This window comes from Onthophagus taurus, chromosome 1, assembly GCF_036711975.1.
Source record: "Onthophagus taurus isolate NC chromosome 1, IU_Otau_3.0, whole genome shotgun sequence".
In the NCBI taxonomy this organism is placed as follows: domain Eukaryota; kingdom Metazoa; phylum Arthropoda; class Insecta; order Coleoptera; family Scarabaeidae; genus Onthophagus; species Onthophagus taurus.
In genome coordinates this window covers 1,136,139-1,153,470 of record NC_091966.1, presented here as the reverse complement: position 1 = coordinate 1,153,470, position 17,332 = coordinate 1,136,139, and the positions used below count along the sequence as shown (strand labels likewise).

General features: G+C 32.9%; 1 protein-coding gene across 2 annotated transcripts; it reads left to right on the top strand.

Moving 5' to 3' along the window:
* Positions 1 to 14,725, top strand: LOC111419686 (protein zer-1 homolog). 2 transcript variants are annotated; one of them, XM_023052536.2, is made up of 8 exons: positions 1 to 222; positions 5,325 to 6,383; positions 6,431 to 6,633; positions 6,693 to 6,867; positions 7,051 to 7,212; positions 7,266 to 7,427; positions 13,671 to 14,073; positions 14,128 to 14,725. In XM_023052536.2, exons 1-8 carry the CDS (start codon positions 217 to 219, stop codon positions 14,295 to 14,297), a joined length of 2,340 nt encoding a protein of 779 aa, XP_022908304.1. In that variant the 5' UTR covers positions 1 to 216; the 3' UTR covers positions 14,298 to 14,725. The 2 variants fall into 2 exon arrangements, with proteins under 2 accessions (XP_022908304.1, XP_022908305.1); XM_023052537.2 differs by having other exon boundaries at positions 2 to 177.
* Positions 14,726 to 17,332: the final 2,607 nt, after the last annotated feature.

The following is a 17,332-nucleotide window of genomic DNA, read 5'->3' as shown; positions in this document are numbered from 1 at the left end:
ATGTCAAAAAGTCATTCAATAACAAAAATAGTGCGAACATCTGGAAATTCTATATTAAGCGAAAATCGTGAGCGCAAAATTTCCCGATCAATTAATAATACACGTCGAAATGCGAGGGTGAAAAATTATCGGCCATGTGAGTGACAAAATTTTGATCCTCAACAGTAACACACAAAAGTAAGTGCTCGTGAGTGTACACCTTAAAATAGGACTTCGATGCAGGTGATGATAATAATCACATGAAAATTATACGAGATAAATCGGTTAAACTAACATTTAAAGTTGGTTTGAACCGTACGTGCTTAGATAATGTAAGAAAAGTGAATTTAAATCTTATTTTAATTAAGCTGTTATCATTTTTTCCCTTTACAATTATTTAATTAATAAATATTTACACTTTTCTTTGTGTGTTTTATGACAATTTTTAAATAGAAATGTGATGCATTCTCAGATAAGTTCAATTTCATTTGATTTCAGTTATAATAGTTTTTAATGACACAACAGCTGGAGTCAGCTGATCTATGACTGTTGAGTCTTTATGAGGTGTTTAACTTTTAATTCCGTTTTAGTTAACAAAGAAAAATGTAATAAATCGTTTATTGATTTTTTTTATGAATCATATTAAATCGTTTAATTATATAAATTTAAAATATAAATTTTATTTTTTTTTATTACGTTAAACATCTTTTCTTACATGATCTTAAAACTTTATCTTTATGTGATTTGTTTTATTCTTTGTAGTAAAAAAATGAGTCATTTATATTAATAGATATCAAGAGGCATGTAATGATATATTAAGATGATTAATTTTTTTAAACTTAATTATGATTACAATGTCAGAGAGGCATTTAAAGTCACCCATATTTTTAAACATTGAGAAGAACATTATATCCTTAACAAATTGCGAATTAATTAAAAAGAAACTCTCAATAACACTAATTTTTTTTCTAGAAATTTATATTTGCACATAACAACATAAACTGAATGCATTTTATCAGGAAACCAAATAAGTTTGTTGATCCATGGCACTTTTTTGTTATCTGTCATCTGCTTTTTAATTCCATGTTGTTAAGTACAAATTTAGTACTAAAGCTGCTGTGAAAGTTTCTTTGGGAGATCTAAACTTGATCGATGAAGGACCCACTGGGAAAATATTGAAGGCAAATTTCAGGACAATATACTTAGACTTCAAAGTGATGCAGAGTGGTTCAATGTGACACAAACATTCATTTGCATCTTCATCATCTAGGAAAGAAGTGGATGTTAAGACCCTGTTCTTTACTTCTTCTTTCCTTTCCTCTTTGCAATAGATTGCATGAGTTGTTGTGTCATGTATATATTTCCTCAGTCATTTAGTCCCTCATTTGAAGTGTTAATTGTAAGAAAACGGTTCAAGATACATAAAAAAGGTTTATTTGCTCAAAAGTATATAGGCCTTGGTGAGCAATGCACATATTGAGCCTTTTAAAGAAGTTTTCGGCCACTCTTTCCAGTATATCTTGCGAAATTCCAGTGATGACGTCCTCAATCACTACCTTGAGAACTTCAACGAGTCGAGGTAGAACTTTGTATACCTCAGCTTTGACGTATTCCTACAAAAAAAGTCACGCTGCATCAAATTGGTGGAAAGAGGTTGCCATGAAACATCCTTCCAGTAAGAGATCCATCTTGTTGAAACCAGAAGGCGTGTCGTGTTCCTCGCTATACTGTTCTTTTTTGGGGCGTAAAAAGTTCTCTAACAAAGTGTTACTTTGGGGGTGTGAAGAGGTCTTTGATACAATACACGAAGGTTCTCAGTAGCTCAGTATCTGCATGATGACTACTGAAAAGCTGTCTAGAGCTACATTCCGTGAAGTAATTAGCGGTCATATTTTGTGGAGTCTGTTGTTGTTCAAATCTGGGTGTCAAATTGGGGCAGTTTTTCGAAATTATTTACCTAAGTCTTTGGCAACTCATGCAAACGACATTAACAAACTATTACTTTTGTTTTTCTCTCTATTTTATAAGCCGATATCTTCGTTGTCTTTAGAGATAGCTGAATATTAAATACACCACTAGAAACCCCAAGTTTTCCTTCACCTAAAACCTTTGTTATCCACAGTGAAAAAAAAATAAAGAACGTCGCCGTGCTTCGCATACACCTCAAAATTATCAAACTGGATAACAAGAACTGGTAATATTTTTACGGTGGCCGGTAGATAATCCTCTTCCTAACCCCTTTTTCAGAAGACCAGTTTTCTCGCTCTCGTTAGCCCTGACCTCGCTTCCCACTGGGATTGTCTTCCGCAAAGTTACTCAGGTTTCCATCAGCTTGTAGGAGAGAGTCGGAATTGGGTAGGAGAGGCTAACAGGATCCAACCTCTTATAATCTCCTCATTACCTCATCTGGACCCCTTCGTCTTTATGGGTTATATAAAAACTTACAAGTTAGAACTGATGACTGGTCTAGTATTGCCGACGAAGCAACACTGAGATATAGGAATAATGAAAATTACACCCTGCGTTGTTAACTTGTTAGTTTCAACTTATAATCTTTGTGCCAGTTATCTATATACTTGACTTTTCGGGTTGGAACTGAACCATGCCTACCTAACTTAAAATGAAGGCATAGGTTACATTGAGTTGCAACAACTAAGTCACCACTTAATTACATGGGTTGTTCATTCGAAACTTTCGATCTAAAATATTTTCAAGATGACCGCCACTTCTGGTCTACCGGAAGTAGACCATAACTTCGTTATTTTAAATGGAATGCTATGGGTTGGGTTGGGTTTAATTGTTCCTAAAAAATAGGTTGACTTTGATACAAGTTATTGGTACCAAGCGTTTTTCCTCTTCGAGTTATTTTGGTTTTAAGCTTTTTTTGGTAGATTTCAGCATGCTCTTTAAAACCCCATATCTCAGCCAACGTTAATTTAAAAAAGATCTACATTAGCACGATTATTCTTCAGATGCTCTCAAATAGATTCTCATTTGTTGTATCGGAGTAGTATCTTATACAAATCTAATGTTTGTCATCAATTTTTGAGCACCTGTATAAGATTCTCTGATACTATACAAACCACTGCTACCAAAGTCTATATCAGGACTATTTTTTTATAAATAACTATTAACTTTGTGTTGCTGTGGTTGGTCCGAGATTTCATCCGTTCTTCAGCCGTGTGTCCACTACCAAGTTTTCTTGCGGAAGTTGCTTCCAGAAGTGACTTCCAGAAGTTTTTCTCGTGTAAACACGTACCATTAATACACTACCAAGTTTTCTTGCGGAAGTTACTTCCAGAAGTGACTTCCAGAAGTTTTTGTCGTGTAAATACGTATCATTAATACGCCATTAATACGTCATCATTAATACGCCATTAATACGTCATCATTAATACTTCTGGAAGCAACTTCCGCAAGAAAACTTGGTAGTGGACACACGGCTTTTCTGTTGGTTCCTTTTGGAAAGAGGCAGACGTTTCGAGAAGGTCTCACCTGGCATCTTCAATGCGTTGTTGTAGTCTCCTATCGGCAGACTTTTGTCATGGACATGCTAATAGGGTTCATTGGGCTAGACTTTCTTTGCAATAATGGAATATTAGGACTGATAACTCTCTACAATGAATTTAGGTTTACAAGTTTTACAATAGTATGTTATTCTGGTTCATTTGGAGTTCTGCCACTTTAAGTAACACTTACCTGGTGAAACTGATGTTTCAAAAAACCGTTAATTCTTTGCTGCCGTGGATTCTTCAAAAATATTACAAACTTTCCCCGGGATTTTGTATTGTAAGCTTCGTACATGTTTTGTGCAATGTTCATTTTTCTAGAGAACAACCCAAGTGGCTACCAACTTGTTACGTACATCAATATTTCTGATTATGAACGTTGAATGAAATATTTGTCATAGGCATACTAATAGGATTGGTTGAGTCAGAGTTTCTTTGCAATTATGACATGCCTGGACTGCAGACTCTGTGCAATGGATTTGAGTTTACTAACTTTACTATAGTATGTTGTTCTGGTTCATTTGTAGTTCTGCACTTTAGGTAATATTTGTTTGGAGAAGCTGATGTTTCCGCATCAATACGCATTACAACTATTATATACAGGGTGTATCTGAATGACATGCCCAAACTTCAGGGGGTGATTCTTTAGGCAATTTTAAGGGTACTTTGATATATAAACCATGGGCGACTTGGGCTCCCCTAAGGAGCTACACCCCTCCAAAAATGGCGGAAAATTTTGGTTTAATTTTTTTTTCTCAAAAACCATAAACGCTAGGACAACGAAATTTGGGGAATATGTTTAACTGGTAGTAGGGCACGTTTTCACCCTATTTGGACTTTCAACCTATCCTTCTAACTACTAAACGTAACCACCCCCTTTACATTTTTGCTAAAATTTTTTTATGCAGAGGTTAAATACATTAAAAAAAAATTACATAGGTAGATGAAAGTATCCTAAAACTTTTTTGTCTCTCTAAAATTTTTCCAAAAACGACTAATTTTTGAGATAAAAAATAATAAAGCAAACACTGCCCGTTCAACAACGAGGTTGTCGATCAAAAGTTGGAATGAATTTTTAATGAAAAAATCTTAGTAGGCTTTGCAATCTTTGTCAGAAATATTTTTGACGTTTAAATGTCAGTGTTTTCGTACTATTATTATTGTTTTTCAAATTAATTTATGAATAAAGTTCTACCGCATTTACGCTCGTTCACTCGACGTTTCAAAATTTTAAATAAAACAATAATAATAGTAAGAAAACCACTGACATTTAAACGTCAAAAATATCTCTGACAAAGATTGCTAAGCCTGCTAAGATTTTTTCTTTAAAAATTCATTCCAACTTTCGATTAACAACGATACAGGTTAACAGTTAGTGTTTGCTTAATTAATTTTTTTCCCAGAAACTATTAACTTTTCGAAGAACATCAGAGAGGCAAAAAAGTTTTAGAATATTTTCGTCTATCTAAATAAAATATTTCCAATGTATTTATCATCGTCATCAAAAAGATCTAGACAAAAATTGAACGGGGGTGGTTATGTTTAGTAACATAGAAGGCAAGATTGAAAGTACAAATAGGCTCGAAACATGTCCATATTATAAGCTAAACATATTTCCCAAATTTCATTTTCTTGGTGTTAATGGTTTTTGGGAAAAATAAAGTAAACCAAAATTATTCGCCATTTTTGAAGGGGCGTAGCTCCGCAGGGGAGTCGAAATCGCTGATAGTTTATGATAGTTTGGGCACGACATTCAGATACACCCTGTATATTAACTTTATATATATATTTTTTATTAATTATTTTATTGAATTAATATATTAATTTTGCTTTTAGATGTTAAAAGTTAATAAAAAGGTCTGCCATCCACCTACATTACCTAAAGAATGTTGCGCGTATTGTACAGGAAATGGACCAGACACCTTATTGGACCTATGCATCGAGTACATCTTAAATTACATTGAGACAATATGTGAAACAGAACCATACACCGGCAATTTAACGTTAAGAGAGCACATTGCACTCCCAATAGAAATATGTGAAAGAATTCTGTACAGACGGAGCACACGAGAACAAAAACTAAACTCCCAATTCGTAAATATATTTAAAAATCTTCAAGCGACTAAATTAAGAAGAGTAAATTTGCACAATACAGATATCGACGACGATAGTATACGCGTTTTATTGAGTCACAACTTAACGTCTTTGGAAGTTTCCGATGCGCCGTATTTAACGTTTGAAAGTTTGGGACACATTGCTAAATACGGTGAGAATTTAACATCGTTGACGATCGGCGAGAATACGAACGTTTTTTCCAACGAACTTTATGCCTACTTTATTAATAAGCAACGGAGGGAAGTTTGCGTAAGTGAATATTTAATTTTACCGCTCAGGTTGAAACGGTTGAGTATTAGGACGTCGGTCGCGTTACCGCCGTTGATATTTATCTTTATGTTGAAAACGCTAACTCAATTGACGCACCTAGATCTATCCAATTGTAGCGATTTATCTGATTTTACGTACGCCCGTGAATTAATTAATTTGCGCTCATTGATCTTGTACAATGTGAATACGATAGAGTTAATGATCCCGATCATTTGTCAGTTAAAAAATTTGCAACATCTCGATATATCTCAATCGAGAATAGAAAACGGGAGGTGGGAAAAGAATGGAACGAAAATTTTACAAACCATTGTTGAAAGTTTACCGAAATTAACGTCTTTGGATATTTCCGGAACGAATTTAGCAGGAACTGGCGTTGCCGAATATACGGGGGAAGCCCACGCATCTGATATACCCGGGTTAAGTTCTAGAGTAAAAAATCCTTTCCAATTTTTGGGATTATATGAAACGCAAAAAGATGCTTGTTATAGGCACGATATACCTGCGTTAATGGTAATTATCTTTAATTAAAAACGATTTATTAATAATAAGATGTTTAGATTGCAGGAAACGCAACGGAAGAACAAATGTTAATTGCCGCTATGGCTTACATGGATCGACATGTAATCTTACAAAAAGTTTTAAATGATATATTTCATTTATTTAGGTTTGGGTCGTGCAAATATTACGGTCAAGCTCTTAATGTTATATTAACAGCGATGAATAAACATTTAACTGAAAAACATATTCAAATTTCTGGAAGGTAAACGAATAAATAATTATAAATAACAAAGTTTTTTATGGTCTTTTAATAAATTTTAGTGCATCATTATTTCATATAGTTAAATCAGCAGGAAAGGAACTCCACGGAATCCTACGTTTAAAAAGAAAAGTAATAACAGCTTTATTAAACGGAATGAGTGTACATAGAAATGATGATACGATGATGAGGAACGGTTGTTTGGTTTTATGTCAATTTAAAGTCCCGTTAGATGTTGTAAGTTTGTGTAGTATGTTCAATAAAAAAATTAGTTAAAGTGGCCTAAATTTTTTTTCTGCTTTTATAGATTGAGTTTTAATTGAATTAAGGTTATATTTTAATGAAATTTTCTTTTATTGAACATAAGATGCGTTTATAATAATCGTATAATTTTATTTACGAATCGTTATTTATTTTAAGGTGTTTGATTATGAACGATTAGTAGAATTATTACTCCACTCGGTTTATGGAATGCCCCAAGAGAGTTTTGTCCAACGAATTGGTATTTATCTCTTAAATACAGTTGCGTGTCAAGTGGATGGACAACAAAAAATTAAACTGGGCGAATTAGGAGCTGTGAACGTAAGTTGATGACTCTTTTTATCATGTTATATTGTTATTATTTGTTGTTGTAGAAAATGTTATGGTTAATAGCTGAAAGATTAAAACGTGGAATTTGTGACGATGTACTTGAAGTTGCTTGGTCTACAATGTGGAATGTTACGGACGAAACGCCTCTTAATTGTCAGATATTTTTGGAATTAAAAGGAATGGAATATTTTTTAGAATGTTTACAGGTAATAAAACTATTCTGAAATATATTTTTTGTAATTCGCGACGGTAATGAAAGCTATAACAGTACTCAAACGGGTGCTGTAATGAGACTCCTTACAGCATCCGATGCTGTAATGAGATTTTAGTAACATTTTATGGAACCAGTTCAAGTTGGTGACATTGGGTCATTAATTTTTCTAGTTGTCAATGTGACAATGTTTGTCTATGGATGTTTAAACACGTTCTTAGCATCGAATACAAGGTCCACACTGATGAGGACATTGACTCTGAGCAATTTCTCTTATTTTGGGAGGTGTACATCAAACATTTTTTTCAGGTTAATATATTTTGTGTTTTGACAGTTTCTAATTGTCAATTCAAATTTCTATTTTCAAGTGTTACGGTATTACCAACTGGTACATACCTATTTCCCTACATTGTCAAAATTTATTTTATTTTTGAGATAAAAAAGGATAAAAACGCGAATTACAAAAAATGGCATAAAAAACACGTTTCATAAGACTTAAAGCTCTCCATTCATTAAAAAACTCGTGGCTTCGCCACTCGTTTTTCAACTTGAATTCTTGCATTTCAAACGTGTCTTACGAAACTTGTTTTTTAATATACTATTACACTTACACATACTTTCATTTTGTGGATCCTTGTTATCAATATGTATAAATATGAAAAAGTCATGTATGTTTTTATGCTTTTATTGATAGATAATTTAAAACTCTGTCTTAATGTTGATCTTAATGTTAACTTCAAAAATTCTACTCACATTAGTAATATTTACAATTGTAACAGCACAAAATGATTTCTGTACCTTTATGTTTAATTTTGTAGTGCCTCCGAAGATGGCGTAGATTTAAATTAGAGTTTTAAATTATTTATCAATAAAAGCATAAAAACATACAGTCAGTCCCAAAAGTCATCGTACACCAACGGTTTTTGCATAATATCCAAAATGAGGTCGTAAAAAAAGTATTTTTTTATTACCATACACATAATTATTTATTTTTAACAGATTTATAAACAGAAAACACTGCAATTTAACAAAATAACAAAATAACTTAATAGTTCTTCAAAATTCTTCCATTGGAATGTCACAAAAGTGATCGTACAGATCCAAAAGTTGTAATTAAAGACGCAGCCAAGCTGGTACTAGTACTTGGTTGGTCCTCCTTTCGCTTTAAGTACAGCTTTTAGTCTTCTCTCATAGATTGAACAAGTTTTTCAGTGTATGATGCCGGAATTTTATCCCACTCTACTTGTAATGCAGCTTTTAGGGATTCCTTGCTACTAATGTTGTGCATTCTAATAGATTTTTCTAAGTAATCCCACACGTGCTCTATGGGGTTAATATCCGGTGATTGTAGAGGAGAATGTAGCTGCTTGGGAAGCCATTCGCGAACTACATGCGCTGTATGCTTTGGGTCTTGGTCTTGTTGGAAAATCCAATTACTTCCAAGACACAATTGTATAGCATTTTGCTTTAAATTAGCCTTTAAAATATTTAAATATTGCCACTTATTCATTATATTTTCAATAAAGACTGAACTACCGACTCCTGAAGCAGCCATGGATCCCCATACCATAACGGATCCACCGCCATGTTTCACTGTTGGTAGGAGACTTTTTAAATCTAGGGCTGTACCGGCCTTCCTCCAAATTTTACCCCTACCATCGCATCCAAAAATGTTATATTTTGATTCATCTGTAAAGATGACCCTTTTCCAAAAGTCCATATCTTTATCTTTATGCATTTTTGCAAATTCGATTCGTTTCTTTTTGTTAACATCGCTAATGTAAGGTTTCTTTCGTGGTACTCGTCCGTTATACCCGGCACCACGCAAAACCCTTCGCACAGTTTCTGCACTTACGGTTTTATTAAATTTGTTTTGGACGTTTGCCGCTATTTTTGGGGTACTTATCCGAGGATTTGCGTTGACTTCTTGCCTAATACTTCGTTCTTCTCGGGGAGTCAACAATTTTGGACGGCCAGTGCGCGGAGCATTTTCAATATTTCCGGTATCCACAAACCTTTTAATTATATACTGAATTGTAGAAGCACTTTTATTAAGTGTTTTAGCGATTTCACGTATAGATCGACCTTCATTATGTAATTTTATAACAATTTTTCTCACTTCTACACTTGTTTCCGTTCTCTGGGGAGCCATGACACTTTTTTGACAAACGGAGAGCAACGATTACTAGATGTAGGGCAGGTTAGACTAGCTGCACGGGAAATCCCACGTAATTGACAAAGAGACGGGGAAACCCCTGTCGGTTTTCAGATGTACGATTACTTTTGTGAGATTGCAATGGAACGATTTTGAAGAATTATTAAGTAATTTTGTTATTTTGTTAAATTGCAGTGTTTTCTGTTTATAAATCTGTTAAAAATAAATAATTACATGTATTGTAATAAAAAATTCTTTTATTTACGATCACGTTTTGGAAATCATGCGAAAACCATTTGTGTACGATGACTTTTGGGACTGACTGTACATGACTTTTTCATACTTACACATACGTTTACGCGTGTGAAGTTGGCCATAGATTTTAAACTAAAAAAATGTGTGATCGGGGTATTTAATCGGTCTAATTTCAACGATATCGTATTCACGGTCGCCTCTTGTTTCAAATTCGAAAAGAAAATTTTCGTAACCATTTCCTATAGTCCGGGAAAATCGATTTTCTTCAAACTTTCGCAAAATTCGGCCCGTTCGGGGGTTTTAATCGATCTAATTTCAATAGCATCGTATTCCTGGTGGCCTCTTGCTTTAGATTCGAATAGAAAATTTTCTTAACCATTTCTTATATTCCGGAAAAATCGATTTTCTTCAAACATAAGCAAATGTCGGCTTGTTCGGGGTTTCTAATCGATCCCATTTCAACGGTATTATATTGCTGGCCGCTTCTTGCTTCAAAATCAAAAAGAAAACTTTCCTAACCATTTCTTATATTACGGGAAAATCGTTTTTCTTCAAACAATCGCAAATTTTGGCCTGTTCGGGGTTTCTAATCGATCTAATTGTAACGGCATTGTATTCTTCTTAAGGAAAAAGTGGTGGGCTTGAAATGTGAGTCTTCGATGAAGGGTTTAACAGAACACGGGCATATATACATAAAAAATTGTTGTTAACATGAAATGTATTGGCTGTAAGTCGCTGGAGACTACGAAAAAGGAATAATATACTACTTTAAGAAAATTCAGGATAATTGCAATCAGTATAAAAATGAACAACACTTAAAGAAAAACAATTATTGTTCAAGTCAATTTGGACAGACGTTTTTACAGCATGTTCCATATATGCCGATATGGACAAGTTTATTAAAACCAATACAACACAACTGTTTGGTTGAAAACTGGTTAAAAACAATATTCTCAATCAAAATGAATTAAGAGACAAACCGTCCAGATTTATTTGTAAAATCAGAAATGATGGTCTAAGTGAATACAACGAAGTCAAATATAATATTAAAAAAACTAAATGTGCAACGCGCGCACGCCAGCATGCAAAAGAATTTGAAGAATCTTGAGGAAAACGAAAAAAAGACGTATTCACACATAAAAGCGGCATACTCAAAGAAAGTTTAAACAGACTTGCCAAAGAAATTGTTTTATATTAATCAAATTTCTAATGCAAAAAAAAAGGAAAACAAAAGTGAAATAGAAAATGTTATGAACGGGTTTTTACCAAAAACAATTAGCAAATTCCAAAAATATTTTTTCCCTATATTACGTAGTAGTCATTGAATGCTAATGGCAGCAAATGTTGAAGGTCAGCAAGTTTTATTTTTTGATCAAATGATTACTGAAACTAGAAAAGCACAAACTTATTATAACCAATTGTCCAATTGATTGAAGTTGGATTGAAGAAATGGTTAAGAAAATTTTCTTTTTGAATCTGAAGCAAGAGGCGACTAGGAATACGACGCCGTTGAAATGAGATCGATTAGGAACCCTGAACAGGCCAAAATTTGCGACTATTTGAAGAAAAACGATTTTCCCGAAATATAAGAAATGGTTAGGAAAACTTTCTCTTTCAATTTGAAGCAAGAGGCGACCAGGAATACGATGCCGTTGAAATTAGATCGATTAGAAACCTCGAACAGGCCAAAATTTGCGATTGTTTGAAGAAAAACGATTTTCCCAGAATATAAGAAATGGTTTGGAAAATTTTGTTTTTGAATCTGAAGCAAGAGGACACCAGGAATACGATGTCATTGAAATTAGATCGATTAAAAACCCCGAACAGGCCGAATTTTGCAAAAGTTTGAAGAAAATCGATTTTCCCGGACTATAGGAAATGGTTAGGAAAATTTTCTTTTCGAATTTGAAACAAGAGACGACCATGAACACGATGCCGTTGAAATTAGATCGATTAAACCCTGATCACGAATTTTTTTTCTCTTCTATTTCGAAACTTCACACGCGTCATACGTTTTCTATAAAAAATTAAGTTTGAAAATCATTTACCAGTTGATTTGCAATAGATTTCCTTTGCTAGAATACTGATAATAAATATTGATCATCATGATTATCTTATTAATGTGTGGTGAGGAACAAAATATTGTTGATACCAACTTACAGTTTCAAAATCACTTTGTTACTTGAGAGAGTGATTATTGAAATAACTTTTGTGGTCATTTGTATGTTTATAACATTTTATCTACCAAGCAATCAGGTTTCAGGAACCACTGCACAGCTGTAATATTGTAATGTTGATCTAATTGATGAGGGAAAGTCAGCAATCTTAATTTTGATGGTTTAAACTCCTATTTCATTATATTTATAGGACACAGATTCATTACACATAATCTTAACCCTTTATCGCTCGACTGTTAAATAAATAACATACAATGTAATGGACAATGTAACCGTATGATTAGACTAAATTCAAATGCATGAATTTTAAAGTCCTATAATAATCTGACGATATTGGGCAACATTAACATGTGATTTCAACCCTGTTTAGCTAGGGGTAAACAGTAAACCAATGGTTTGAGAGCAAATGACGTTTTAGACTTCATTCTTACCAGGGAGCTAACATATTTAAGCAACTGCATGGTATCAATGCACTCACGCAAGAAGAAAGTGATATGGGTGTTGGAGCAGGAGTTGTAATAGCTTTGTCGAAATCTTTGCATGATCCTAAAAATGCAACACTATTTTTTGATAACTATTTTAATGGTATACCGCTTTATCTCTATCTCTAAGGCTCGTTACTACCATCTTCTGGTTAAGCTATCTAAGGGATTATTACTATGGTAACGGGTATTTCACGCGCTCTGATTGGCTAGTAGATGGGTTTATCTATAAGATAAATTTAACTAAAAGGTGGTAGTAATGGACCTTAGAATGTTATGAACTAATAGAATTGCCGGTTGTCCTATTGATCCTTCAAGTGCTGTAAATAGGTTCCATAAAAATGCTAAAGAGAAGATAGATATAACCTGTCCTGCCATAGTAAAGAAATACAATAAATACATGAGTGACGTGGATACAGACAATGCTTTGATGGCTCTTTATAAAACACGCCACAACGCAAAACGTTGGTATTTTTTAATATTTGCTTATCTTTTGGATATGCGTTGTAAACGCTTGATTGTTGTATAGAATGGATTGTGTTGCACTGAGTTAAAAATACATGCCTTTGAGACAGTTTAGATTGGAAACCAAATTTTGTGCCTAAACCACCTACAATACAACATCCTGTGGTTGAAAGACCTGATTCCGCCTCTAGATTCGATAGCTATAGTCATTCGCCAGTACATACTACTACTTAGTCTTCTCATGTGTGATAAGTGTAATTCCAGATTATGTCTTACCAAATCCAAAAACTGTTTTAAATTATTTCACAACAAATATACATTATAATGTATTTTTTTACAGTTATAAAAAAATGTGAAGTTTTAATAGATTTTGTAACCAAATGGGTTGTATATTTTACTTACTAATGTGATTATAAGCAAGACAATAGTGTTAAATAATCAGTAAGTGATTCTAGAGTAGCCACAAAAACGGCAGAAGTTTAGTACACCTCTTTAAAACTGTGCCTGTTAAAGAAGCACAAAAATTATCGTAATTACTGAAACCGATAAAGGGTTAATTTGATGTATTTGGTCTGATATCGCAGATAACGTCCTCATCTGGTTAATGAAATAAAGTTTAAGAATGACGTTTACCTCTACAATTTAATTTTTTTGATTTTGTTAATTTAAAATTTTTAATTTAATTAATTTCCCTTTATTTTTAGAAATTCTATGATAGAGATGAATTATTAAGAAACATGATGGGTTTATTGGGTAACGTAGCAGAAGTGCACTTTCTAAGGAGCAATCTAATGACAAAAGAGTACATAACTGTCTTCTCTCAACTGCTGGAATCGGTGAGCGATGGCATAGAGGTTGGTTATAACGCAGCGGGAGTAATCTCGCATATCGCGTCGGATGGTCCGGAAGCGTGGACGATCGACGAGCCCCGAAGGGAGGATGTTTTGGCAAGAATGACGACCGCCATCGGAAAATGGAACTTAAGATCGCAAAGAAATATTAATTATAGATCTTTTGAGCCAATTTTGTACCTTGTTAGCATACATCATACGCCGGAATGTCAACATTGGGCTGTGTGGGCCTTAGCTAATCTTACATCCGTTTATCGTAAGTTAAAAATATTTATTTTGCAATAATTATTAAATATTTTTTTTGTTTTAGCTGAAAAATATTGTCACGTATTAGAGGAAGAAGGTGGGATAACTTTATTGGAAGACTTGCTCAGTCGAACTGTTCTTCCGTCTGCGATTCGTCGCCTGGCGGAAATAGTGCTCCAAAATTGTATGATGTTCAACGTGCGAAGTAGTGACGTTTTGCAATTCGACGGCTAAAAACTTTAACTCCTCTTGTTTAGGTATAAAAAAAGAAATTAATTCTCGATGAAAACTTTTTCAAGAAAAAATACCCTCCATAATTTTTTTTTCTTTTTGATACAATTCCCCGCTTATTCTTTACGCAATGCTCACTACTTGGCGTGTATTGACCTGTTTCTTTCGGTAAACGTATGGGACTGTTTCACGTACCTATAGTTAAATTAATTTGGTATCATTTGCGCAACTGTTTGATCTTTTTTTCTTTTTTTAATAATTTCTTTTTGTTTATTTTTGTAACTGGCTGAGCGGTGAATTCAATTTGCCCATCGCACTGGCAAATTTGATCTTGAGTAACTATTTTATTATGTTGGTATATAGATGAAATTATTATTTATCATCAAATCATAATTAAGTATATTATGCTTAATAAATTCATTATTAACAAATTTGTATTTATTTTTTCCTAAAAATTATTTTTGAATCTCCCCCTCTATAATTAAAACATTTTTTGCGTTATTTTCCGTTAGATGGCGCTTTGTTGCAATTTTAACCAATCAAATTTAAAGTTTCGTCCATGTCAGCGTTGCCCAACCCTACCGATTTATCGGTAAATCTACCAATATACGACTTCATCTATCGATTTCCAAAATTTTAACAAAGTATTATAAAACACATCGTACATTAAATCAATACAATATACTTATATTGCATAAAAGTATATACCAACGATATGGCAATGTCGCTCGAGCAACATTGCCACATCGTTGGTATATACAGTACGCGTCATAAGTAAACCCCCTGCCTAATTTGAAAACGGTTCAAAATACAATATTGTTAAAATAGATATTGACGCATCTAAGAGCAAAAGTGCAAGAGAGAAATATTGTTAACAATAAAATTTGCTACAACTTTTATTGTAAAAGTTTTTTTGTAACACGCTGTGATTCCCGAGTATTAAGTTATAACTTAAAAAAGCTACAGATTCATCAAATTTTCATATTTCTGTATCTATCTCGATATTGACGCATCTAAGAGTAAAAGAGCAAAAGAGCAATATTGTTAACAATAAAATTGGCAACAATTTTTGTTATAAAAGTTTTCTTATAGCATGCTACGATTCCCTTTAATAACTTGAAAGAGCAAGAAATTCATAAAATTTTCATATTTTCGTATCTATCTCGATATTGACGCATCTAAGAGTAAAAGTGCAAGAGAGCAATATTGTTAACAATAAAATTTATAACAATTTTTGTTGTAAAAGTTTTCTTGTAGCAACCTCCGATTCTCAAGTGTTACCTTTAATAACTTGAAAAAGCAACAAATTCATAAAATGTTCATATTTTCGTATCCATCTCGATATTGACGTATCTAAGGGCAAAAGTGCAAGAGAGCAATATTGTTAACAATAAAATTTGCAACCATTTTTGTTATAAAAGATTTCTTATAGCATGCTCCGATTCCCAAAAGTTACCTTTAATAACTTGAAAGAGCAACAAATTCATAAAATGTTCATATTTTCGTATCTATCTCGATATTGAGGCATCTAAGAGTAAAAGTGCAAGAGAGCAATATTGTTAACAATAAAATTGGTAACAATTTTGGTTGTAAATGTTTTCTTGTAGCAAGCTCCGATTCCTAAGGTTACCTTTAATAACTTGAAAAAGCAACAAATTTATCAAATTTTCATATTTTCGTATCTATCTCGATATTGACGCATCTAAGAGTAAAAATGTAAGAGCGCAATATTGTTAACAATAAAATTGGTAACAATTTTTGTTATAAAAGTTTTCTTATAGCATGCTCCGATTCGCAAGTGTAACCTTTAATAACTTGAAAGAGCAACAAATTCATCAAATTTTCATATTTTCGTATATATCTCGATATTGACGTATCTAAGAGTAAAAGAGCAAAAGAGCAATATTGTTAACAATAAAATTGGCAACAATTTTTGTTATAAAAGTTTTCTTATAGCATGCTCCGATTCCCTTTAATAACTTGAAAGAGCAACAAATTCATAAAATTTTCATATTTTCGTATCTATCTCGATATTGACGCATCTAAGAGTAAAAGTGCAAAAGAGCAATATTGTTAACAATAAAATTGGTAACAATTTTTGTTATAAAAGTTTTTTTATAGCAAGCTCCGATTCTCAAGTGTTACCTTTAATAACTTGAAAGAGCAACAAATTCATAACATTTTCATATTTTCGTATCTATCTCGATATTGACGTATCTAATTGTAAGAGCAAAAGTGCAAGAGAGCAACATTGTTAACAATAAAATTTGCAACAATTTTTGTTATAAAAGTTTTCTTATAGCATGCTCCGATTCCCAAGTGTTACCTTTAATAACTTGAAAGAGCAACAAATTCATAAAATGTTCACATTTTCGTATCTATCTCGATATTGACGTATCTAAGAGCAAAAGTGCAAGAGAGCAATATTGTCAACAATAAAATTTGCAACAATTTTTGTTATAAAAGTTTTCTTATAGCATGCTCCGATTCCCAAGTGTTACCTTTAATAACTTGAAAAAGCAACAAATTCATCAAATTTTCATATTTTCGTATCTATCTCGATATTGACGCATCTAAGAGTAAAAGTGCAAGAGAGCAATATTGTTAACAATAAAATTGGTAACAATTTTTGTTGTAAATGTTTTCTTATAGCATGCTCCGATTCCCAAGTGTTACCTTTAATAACTTGAAAAAGCAACAAATTCATCAAATTTTCATATTTTCGTATCTATCTCGATATTGACGCATCTAAGAGTAAAAGTGCAAGAGAGCAATATTGTTAACAATAAAATTGGTAACAATTTTTGTTGTAAATGTTTTCTTATAGCATGCTCCGATTCCCAAGTGTTACCTTTAATAACTTGAAAAAGCAACAAATTCATCAAATTTTCATATTTTCGTATCTATCTCGATATTGACGCATCTAAGAGTAAAAGTGCAAGAGAGCAATATTGTTAACAATAAAATTGGTAACAATTTTTGTTGTAAATGTTTTCTTATAGCATGCTCCGATTCCCAAGTGTTACCTTTAATAACTT